Source organism: Apis dorsata, unplaced genomic scaffold (genome assembly GCF_000469605.1).
Source record: "Apis dorsata unplaced genomic scaffold, Apis dorsata 1.3 scaffold_801, whole genome shotgun sequence".
Lineage (NCBI taxonomy): Eukaryota > Metazoa > Arthropoda > Insecta > Hymenoptera > Apidae > Apis > Apis dorsata.
The window spans coordinates 85,695-95,706 of NW_006263941.1; the positions used below are offsets into that span (position 1 = coordinate 85,695).

General features: G+C 21.9%; 4 protein-coding genes across 4 annotated transcripts in view; 2 read left to right on the forward strand and 2 right to left on the reverse strand.

Moving 5' to 3' along the window:
- Positions 1–1,618, reverse strand: part of LOC102677131 — a 16,144-nt gene extending 14,526 nt beyond the window's left edge. Inside the window, exons 1-2 of the mRNA XM_031513932.1 lie at positions 1,353–1,618; positions 394–629 (exon numbers count right to left, since the gene is read on the reverse strand). The gene's annotated coding sequence lies outside the window, so the exon portion shown is untranslated. The remainder of the gene's footprint in view (positions 1–393; positions 630–1,352) is intronic.
- Positions 1,619–2,013: 395 nt separating this feature from the next.
- Positions 2,014–6,368, forward strand: LOC102679033 (cleavage and polyadenylation specificity factor subunit 5). Its single transcript, XM_006623022.2, has 6 exons — positions 2,014–2,229; positions 4,326–4,526; positions 4,780–4,843; positions 5,695–5,860; positions 5,989–6,103; positions 6,182–6,368. The coding sequence occupies exons 1-6, from the start codon at positions 2,111–2,113 to the stop codon at positions 6,201–6,203; spliced, it is 687 nt and encodes a 228-aa protein (XP_006623085.1). The 5' UTR covers positions 2,014–2,110; the 3' UTR covers positions 6,204–6,368.
- A 649-nt stretch (positions 6,369–7,017) lies between these two features.
- On the forward strand, positions 7,018–7,639 carry LOC116186510. Its single transcript, XM_031513947.1, has 2 exons — positions 7,018–7,200; positions 7,308–7,639. Exons 1-2 carry the CDS (start codon positions 7,171–7,173, stop codon positions 7,572–7,574), a joined length of 297 nt encoding a protein of 98 aa, XP_031369807.1. The 5' UTR covers positions 7,018–7,170; the 3' UTR covers positions 7,575–7,639.
- Positions 7,640–7,849: 210 nt separating this feature from the next.
- LOC102678785 (pyrimidodiazepine synthase-like) lies at positions 7,850–9,487 on the reverse strand. Its single transcript, XM_006623021.2, has 5 exons — positions 9,231–9,487; positions 9,033–9,138; positions 8,628–8,871; positions 8,323–8,544; positions 7,850–8,224 (listed from the first exon to the last, which is right to left on the reverse strand). The coding sequence occupies exons 1-5, from the start codon at positions 9,253–9,255 to the stop codon at positions 8,096–8,098; spliced, it is 726 nt and encodes a 241-aa protein (XP_006623084.1). The 5' UTR covers positions 9,256–9,487; the 3' UTR covers positions 7,850–8,095.
- Positions 9,488–10,012: the final 525 nt, after the last annotated feature.

Consider the following 10,012-nt stretch of genomic DNA (forward strand, 5'->3'; position numbering starts at 1 on the left):
TGCTCAATTATTATATTTTATTAAGGTAAGTTTATAATATTAGGATGTATGTGATAATCAATATTTTAAAAAATGAAGAACATATAAAAAATAATCATGCAAATATATAAAAATGTTCTTCATTTCTATGCAATATTTTGCTTTTAATTTTTTTATTGTTTTCATTATCACTATTTTATTAATTACTTACCATTTCTCATTAGATAGCATGAATGAATAGTAAAAAGAGAAAATATTTTGCATGAAATGTAAATGTGAAATGGTGCTTAATTCTCAATGACCATCTTGGAACATTCCAAGATAATGAAGAACTAAATGAGCCTGTAGTAAAATCACAACACTTCCTTCCAAAATTATGAGCTAGATTTTATTACATTACTTATGAAGCATTACCTTCACTTTAGATACTTGAGAAATCTCTTCCTTCTTCACCCTCAGTTAAAATGTACGATGAAAGATAAGAAGTTGATGAGAATAAAGACGACCAAGCAGCAAACAGTCCATCAGCGAAGAATAATAAAATGAAGAAGTGGAAAAGGAGTCAACTGCACCATGTCATTGTACTAAAGTCCACTGATGATGCTGATACCTGATCTTGACACCTAACACACACTCAGTTGCCTAAGATCCTGCAACACACATCATTTTTTCCATACTGTACCTATAAACCTCTTACAACAATCACATACTGTAACTATAAAATAAATATTAAAAGTTTCAATTTTATTTAATTCTAAAAATTATATTATTTCAATCATTATAATGTATTTTATATATTATTTCTTAACTTTGAAATTTTTAAATTTTCCCCTCATATGTATTAATTTTTGCAAGTAATAATATAATATTTTTTTTAAAATCCAATATTATATAATTTTATACTAGGCAATATAACATAAATATTTATATATATATATATATATATAATTATGAAAATATATATATATATATTTAAATTTATTGTTCTTTATTTGAATAAAAAAATTAATAAAGTGAATAAAATTATTTTTATTCAATTAATTTCTACACTAATTTCTTTCTAAAATATTCGAAATTTCTTTTTAAACAATAAGATATAAAAACTAATATCTAATAAACATCTAACGATTCTTTATATCGATATATTTGAATGTCTAAAACATTGTAATAATACCATATTCAATAAAATAAAACATTGTTAAATTTCGACACTTCACAATTTTCAAAGCACGAAAAAACTATTTATAGGAAAAAATATTTTTTTAACTACAAAAAAAATGATAAAAAAGTGTATGAATTAAATGATTTCACACATGATAAAATTAAACTTCAAAACCAATAATAAAATTCAAAGAAGAAAAATTTTTTATTACATTGTGCATTACCCATTCGCCATTTTCACAACTTGGAAATGTTGAAATATTTTGAGAAGCACACCAGAATATTTGACTCACCGAGCTTACTATGCAAATACGGCGTATCTCATAAGGAGAATGCTGATTATAGAAGCCGTAAACAAATTTAAACACGACAACAAAGAAATTTTCGCTTTCAATAAACGACAATTGCTTCCTGTCTTCAGCCAATTCTGTAATGGCTGTCGTTTTCCGTGCAATTGGTTGTGAAAACCCCGCAGTCGTATTATTCAGTATTACCAATATTTCATAGTTAAATTCGATATTTCTATTTCAATATTATCTTGTCATTTTTATATTTATATAATAATAATTAAAATACAATAAATTAAAAATAAATTATTTAATGTTAAATAAATTAAAAAAAATCTAAATTTTATTTTAAAAAATTTTATTTTTAATATTCAATATTAATAAAAATAAATATGTAATATTGATTGTAAAATATATTACATTATAAAAAATTTTTTATATCATATTTTTTTATAAAATATATACAAAAAAATTATATCTATTTAATATATTTAATATCTCTATTATAATTATATTTTTGATATAAAGAATATGAAAAAGTATGAAAGCAGGTTTTTTAATTTGGCAACACTTCTTTGGCTCGTGAACAATTCGTGATATTCGAGAAAACACGAAGTAGTAAGTAACCGATTGCGCGGGTAGACGTTAGTGCGTAGGATTTGTAGAGTGTAATACAAAGAAAAATGGCGATGGCAACAACTCAAGTTAAAGGAAGCGGATGGCCGAGAAGAGCCAGTAATAGTTCGTTTGAAGGGAAAGTTGTACAGAACCAGTCTGTAACTATCAACAGGACAGTTAACTTGTAAGTGATAATCAATATGTGACTTAATTACATTATTTTTTAGAGTTAATGTTTTGACTGCCTCTCCTGTAGAACAACTATGGCCGGTTAAGAGACGCTAGCAATTAAAATTATGTTCCTAACACCTTTCAATGCATCTTACATGGTACAACCATGAGACGGCTGTTCATCTTTTCGTTAAGTACATATGGAAATTTTAAGCAATATTTCATTGAAATCATTATTATTAAAATCATTATTGATTAATGATTTAATAATTTATTTTTGCTTATATTTATCTTGAAACATAACCAATTATTTTTAAATGCCATGAAAATTTTCATGTAATAAAATTTTTTTATAAATTATTTTCTCACAATTCATTATATATATATCATTGAATTAAAAATGAATTAAATATATGATTTTTTGCTTAAAATTCCCAAATATAGAATAAAATGATGTCTTTTGTGCTTTATTTGCACAAAATATAAGCTTCTGATTATAAAGAAGTTAAAGACATTTAATTTCCATTAAATTATATTTATACTTACCAAAATTATAGCCATCGTATATAATGTACATTGGCCTCTTTTATACATTGAATGTATGTTTGCGTATGAAAATATGTTTTGTTATTTTTTAGTCACAATAATAATGTGACTCTTAATTTATAATGCGTATATATTTGAAGAAATAAATATATTGTCATAGTTTATTGTTTTTCATATACTAATTATTTTGATATTATGTATAGAAAAAAAATATATAAAGCAAACAATTTTAAAAATTATAATCTAAGATTATATATCTCTTAATAGATAAAATTACAAATGTTTATATTTTTTTTATTAGTAAAATGAATTTTTATGTAAGATAAATTTTGCAAAATAACATTTTTTTTATATCCAAATTATCATAAATGTATTTGTTATAAATAATTCATAATTGTATTTATTTGTTATACTTTTAAGAGATCACATAATGTGCACAGATATTGTGAATATTTTAAATAATCTTTTATAAAACGAAATTTTAATAGAATATTACATTTGAGATTTATATCTTTTATTTACTGCGACATTAATAATGTTTTAAAAATGAAACAACATACTGAAGAATGTAACATATTTATTATATAAATATATTTGTTTACAAGATATCATTTATAAGTGAATAATAAACTCAGATTATATAATGTAAAGAATTAATTGTATAGGTATAAGTATCTTAATTACTTATTTATATTTTGATATTTGGCAAGTTTATAGTTATATAGTGTTTAAAGATATTATTAAAAATTATTACAACATATTTATTTGGTACAAAAATTGTTGTGATTTATTCATATATAATTTATAAATTACAATATGTCAATGCATATGTCACAATATATTACATAAAAAAAATTTTTTAAAAAAGATAAATACATGTACTATATATTTCTAAACAAATAATATAATACATTTGATTACTTATAATTAATGTAAACATGTAATATTATAAGTAATATAATGATTTATACAAAACATTTATATTTAATATTTTGTATTTTATATGTAAGTGATTATTACATATGAGATCTTTATGTAGAAATTTAGTTTTCAAACAGAAATTTAACTTGTTACTTGATAAATTGATAAATATTATTAAATAACATTGTATTTGTAAATCATACAAAATTATCAATTCTAGTACTTATTTACAATTTTATTATACATGTGTGTATATATATAAATATATATATATATATATATATATATATACATTTTTTTTATTCAATGTATATACATTTTTAAATATAAAAAAATGTCAGATATAAAATGATTATTTTCATATTATAAAAGAATCTTTGTATGTTATTCCTCTTGCTTGCATGAGCACAAAATAATATTTTTTGTCTTGTCATTATATAAAAAATGTGAAAATTAATATAAGGTTTGCTGGGGACAAAATTATATGTTCAGACTATCTAGTGCATTGTGAGTACCTGTATAATCTTTATCATTATATATTGTAATATTTGTGAAAGTGATGTTGAAGAGACTGGATTTAGTTACTGAAGGATTGCATAAAAAGTAAGAACCTAACACAAAAATAAAACTCATTTATCATAGATATCCTTTGACAAACTATACATTTGGAACAAAAGAGCCACTCTTCGAGAAAGATCCATCTGTACCAGCAAGGTTTCAGCGTATGCGAGATGAATTCGATAAAATTGGAATGCGTCGCAGTGTTGAAGGGGTTTTATTGGTACATGAACATGGATTACCACATGTTCTCCTGCTCCAATTGGGAACAACTTTCTTCAAATTGTAAGTATTATTGTGATATCGATTAAATATATGTGAAAACTCAAAGGACGAATTCAAAATTTATGCAATGAAAAAATTATTAAAATTATTTATTAATCATTATTTATTAAATTAATCATTAAATTATTAGATTATTATATATCATAGGATTTTATTTAACAATTTTTAGTTTTCTCATATCTCTAAACTTGATTATAAAAAATTTATTAAAAAATATAAAAATATTTATATATTTTTATTTATTATTTTTTAGACCTGGTGGAGAACTAAATGCAGGAGAAGACGAGGTAGAGGGCCTGAAACGGCTCCTTACAGAGGTAACAGTTAGCACGAAGCCTTATGCTACCTTATATGGTAGCTAGGAGTGGCACTTTGATATGTTAGATTATAACACTGTTTAAGGATCAATTGTATTATTCCTACAAATATTTGTAGAACTTATGTAACCGGGCCTGTAGCTCAAAATAGGGAATTTTATTAAATTAATTATATTAGTATTTATATTTTTAGTGTGCTGCATGCCCGGACATTTCAATGTTTATAGTTATGAAATTATAATTTTTTACATATATATTATACAAATCATGGTTAGCTAAGAACATTGTTCTTGTGTCACTCGCTATATGTTAATTCAGAAATAGAAGAGGCAAGACATGAAGATTGTAATACTATGATAAGAAGATTGTATTTTATATATCATTATCAATTTTTTGTTGTAATTCATTGAAAAGATAAAAAGTACTTAAAATATTTAGGATTATGATTCTTCTTCATATAACAAATAGGCAGTTTTTTAGATTTTATATTTACTAATTTGTCAAATTTTTTATTAAAATGATAAACGTATGTACAACAGCTGTTTCATTTAATTAGGTATCTGTAAGTAAAAAAAATCGGAAGTATTTCTATAAATACTTTTAATCTATATACATTATATAGAAGGAACATAGTAGGTAATCATTGATCAAATTAAATTGTTACCCGAATAAAATTATATACCCATCTTAAATAATGTAAACAATGTACATATGTCAAAATTATGTAACCATGTTCTTAGTGAACTGAACGAAGAAGATTGTATTTTGATGTATACACAGTATAGTAGAATTGGGAAAGAGAGAAAGAAAAAGAAAAATAACTGATACTATAATATTAAAATAATTTTCAGACCTTTGGGCGTCAAGATGGTGTTAAACAGGAATGGGTAATAGAAGATACCATTGGAAATTGGTGGAGACCTAATTTTGAACCACCTCAGTATCCTTATGTACCACCACATATTACCAAACCAAAGGAACATAAAAGGTTGTTTCTTGTGCAACTGCAAGAAAAAGGTAATATATCTTTTATTTATAATTATTATTCATGATTAAAAATATATACCATAAAATAAAAAATATATTCCCATATTGAAATGTAACAAAATCCAATATTATAATATAATTATTTTTATATTTTTTAGCTCTATTTGCAGTACCAAAAAATTATAAATTAGTAGCTGCACCATTATTTGAATTGTATGATAATTCACAAGGATATGGACCTATTATTTCCTCTCTACCCCAATCTCTTTGCAGGTAATTATTATATAGTAAATTTTTAATTGAATTTATATCTAATCATTTTTTAAAATTATTTTATTTTATATGTTGCAGATTTAATTTTATCTATATGTGAAAGAAGAAATAAGTGAGAAAGTAATTTTATTTAAATTAACAGAAATAAACTATTATAAATACAGTATGTATGAGATGATGAGTGAAACTGCAAAAAACCCTGTGTTCTATGTATAATATAATATGCACTAAAAATTAAATCATTTTTTAAGTAGTACTTATATAATTCATTAGCACTTTTAATTTACATTCCTTATAATCTTATTTCATACTAATAATAATAATTTATAATATTATTCGTATATCAATTATAATCTAATTTAAATTTTTGTGATATTTATATTTATCCATAAGATGTACATAGATGTACTTTGCCATTTACATATAATTGTGAAATGTTTTAGTTTTATAAAATCTATTATAAAAAATTTATATATATATAATACATGATAATTATAATTATATTATATATAAGATTATGATAAAATTTATGAACTTCAATATTATAGAGATAAAATTTATGATTCATAACAAAAATTGTTAATATTAATTATTATAATTTTAATAAATAAGCATCAAACGCGATTTTTTTGTATACAATTTTTATATTTGTTTTGATTTTTAGAATTGACTTTTCAAAATATCTTATGAATATTAATATTTCGTATAATAATGTATAATATAAGAAAAATAATTTATAATAATATTTCTAATAGTAATATAGTAGTATTCTATATATTCTAAAAAATGATATATGTGGTTTTTTTAATATTTATTTTAATAACGTTATACTCTATTCTTTATTGAAAATCAAATATTTTTAAGTAAAAAAAAAATTACGAAAATTTATCTTTATAATTTATCTTATTTATATCTATAAACTTATGGTTTGAACCGCCATTTTGTATTTAGCAAAGATAGGAACACATGTTCTTATTTACTTGACATTCGAGAATACTAGACATTCATTTGAAATGTTAGAAGATTGCGTTTAATGTAACAAGAAAGCATATATATTAATATACAAAATGACACAAAATGAATCAATCATGACAAAGGTACTTGTAAGAATAATAAAATTTTATATATTTTTATTTCAATTAATAAAATTATCTTAACCTGTATTTATAATTATTAAATATAAATTAATTTTTTCATATATTAGATACAAAAAGTAGAGGATACATTAAATGAATCTATGTATAAATTAGATATGTTGACAAAAAAACTTAAGACAAAATTACTCACAATGGAAACTCGTGAAGAGTTGGAAACACAATTAGAAGAAATTAAAGAGGTACTTAAAAAGAACGAAGAAAAATTAAAAAAATTAAGAAAACAGAATACAAAATCATTCATGATAGCAGCAAGCATAATTTTTGCATGTTTTCTGCTTTATGGATTATATTTAATGTTTTATGGAACAATATAAGATTTTTATATTATATTATATTTATATTTTTTGTAATTTTATTATTTGAAAAATATTTTCTATATAATCTGAATTTTATATTAATATGAAAAATTTTTTATACATTGCTATTTTGTATTACATCATCAATTGCTAACATTTGAAACATATATTTTCTTATAAATTAAAAAAATAATTTACTTTACAGCAATATATTAATTTTTTTTTATTAATATTATATGTTCAAAATTTTTTTAATTCATAATCAAATATAAGTATAAGCATAAGATAACAACATAATTTTTTAATAAGACTGATATGGTAATATGTTTTATTTACATTGCATAAACGAATTAATTTCATAATATAAAATATAATTATCTTATTATATAAGTAGTAAAAAAAAAATTTTTAATTATTTATATTACATTATTTGTTTTTACAACAAATTTACAGTATTTAACTGAGAACAGTTAAGTTATTGAAGCATTATAATGTTATATTTTAATTTATGAACATATGAAAGGGTAAGTTAAAATTTATTAATCAGTAATCAAGTCATATTGTGGAGTTCCAGCACGACGACTTTGCATGTATTTAGCATGTATTTCAGTATCAAGATAATTAGATCTAATAGCAGGATTTTCTTTCATGGCAGATCTCCATTCCAACTGTAATTTTAAATAAAAGATTAGAAATTTATTATTTATATATTCTAATATAGTTTGTGCAGAATAAGTTCATACTACACATTTACTAAATATTTTACCAGTCTTTTAAATCTATCATGTGGTATAGTAAATTGATCTCCACGTAGTATTTTAATTGTATTGGATCTTTCCCACCATGGCCATATCATAAAGTCTAACATGCCAGGAGAATTACCATGAAAGAATGGTGTACCTCTTGATGCAAGTTCTCTTTCAAAAAGTTCCAATTCTGATAAAGCTTCATCAAATATATCTTGATCTATAGATGTATTAATAAACAACTGAAAAATAAATATTTATATTTTAATTCTAATATGTTACGTTTATATTTTATAAATAAATTTTATGTATGAAAAACAAATACCTTATACATAGTATTTATAACAGAATTAAATCTACCAATTAATAATTTATCCTTAGCTTTAGCTAGAGGATCATTAGGATATAGTTTGTTTTGTGGATATGTATCGTCCAAATATTCAGCAATTACAAGACTTTCATATAATATTTCTCCTCCTTCTAATTCTATACATGGAACTTTACCCAAAGGACTTTTTTCTAGTAGCCAATCAGGTTTATGAGTCAAATTTACATAAACAACATCGTGACTATAATAAAAAAAAACTGCATTTACTCATGAGATTTTAAAATAATTTACGAATAAAAATAAAAAAAAATAAAATAGATGAGTGTCCTATTTAAATTAAATAAAATATGTTCTTAAAATATAAAAAATTAAATTATAATTTTAAAATGTTAATTCACTTACGGTATATGTTTCGCGTCAAGTACTAAATGAATTCTTTGGGCATATGGACAAAATCGCATACTATATAAACGTATTTTTCCAGGTACAATGGGTGGAGCAACTGATCCTAAAAGATAATAAAATAAAAAGAATTATTTTTTAATTATATCAATCTTTATTATCAATTAATTATATCAAGTTTTAGTAATATAATCTTACCGATAGTCAAATGTTTAGAACTCATTTCAATGGTATAATCAATAAGGAACTTCTAAGAATTGTTCGGATCAATTGCGGAAATATTCTTTTACTATGAATAATGTTTCACATTTTCCTGCAACCTAAGTGGTCCAAGAAATATTGATGATCAAAGTTCTCCAACTTCTTCAGGTTATATATCTGTTTTAATAAGGATTACAATTTCTTCAAAATTTAATATCTAAATATAACTTTTTTATTATGCTATTTATTTCTAAAATCATCTCAATTATGATAATCAAAATATAATTATTACTAACTCTAATCTTTTTTTATTTTTTTTCTAAATATTTTGGAGAATTTTAAATTTATAAAAATTAAAAACTGAAGGTTAGATTTAAATTTGACAACTTTTAAAAAGAAAAGTTCTAGTATTTAGGGAAAAAATTTCAAAAAATTTGTTTAATTAGAAATTATGAAAAATTTTGATATCAAGTTATCAGTTCAATATAAAATAAGATTACAATATTAATAATGATAGTAAAATTAAAATTTAATATGACATTATAAAGAAAATATATGATAGAATATATAGGTTTATATGATCTTATAAACCTATATTTTTTGATAGAATTAACATCTAAAAAATATATTATAGTATATTAGTAGTTATATTAAATATTGTGATTTTTTTATTATGATTTAAGTATTTGCATTATATATGATAAATAAAATTAATTATCTTCTTGAAATTTAAATATTATATCATATTATATCAAAATTTCAAAGTAGCATAAATTAGA

Coding starts and splice junctions, on each gene's coding strand:
- LOC102679033 (XM_006623022.2), top strand. CDS start 2,111: ATGGCGATGGCAACAACTCAAGTTAAAGGAAGCGGATGGCCGAGAAGA. Junction 4,844..5,694: donor TGAAACGGCTCCTTACAGAG/GTAACAGTTAGC, acceptor AATAATTTTCAG/ACCTTTGGGCGTCAAGATGG. Junction 6,104..6,181: donor CTACCCCAATCTCTTTGCAG/GTAATTATTATA, acceptor TATATGTTGCAG/ATTTAATTTTATCTATATGT.
- LOC116186510 (XM_031513947.1), top strand. CDS start 7,171: ATGACACAAAATGAATCAATCATGACAAAG. Junction 7,201..7,307: donor ATGAATCAATCATGACAAAG/GTACTTGTAAGA, acceptor TTCATATATTAG/ATACAAAAAGTAGAGGATAC.
- LOC102678785 (XM_006623021.2), bottom strand. CDS start 9,255: ATGAGTTCTAAACATTTGACTATCG. Junction 8,872..9,032: donor CTTGACGCGAAACATATACC/GTAAGTGAATTA, acceptor TTTTTATTATAG/TCACGATGTTGTTTATGTAA. Junction 8,545..8,627: donor TTATAAATACTATGTATAAG/GTATTTGTTTTT, acceptor TTTATTTTTCAG/TTGTTTATTAATACATCTAT.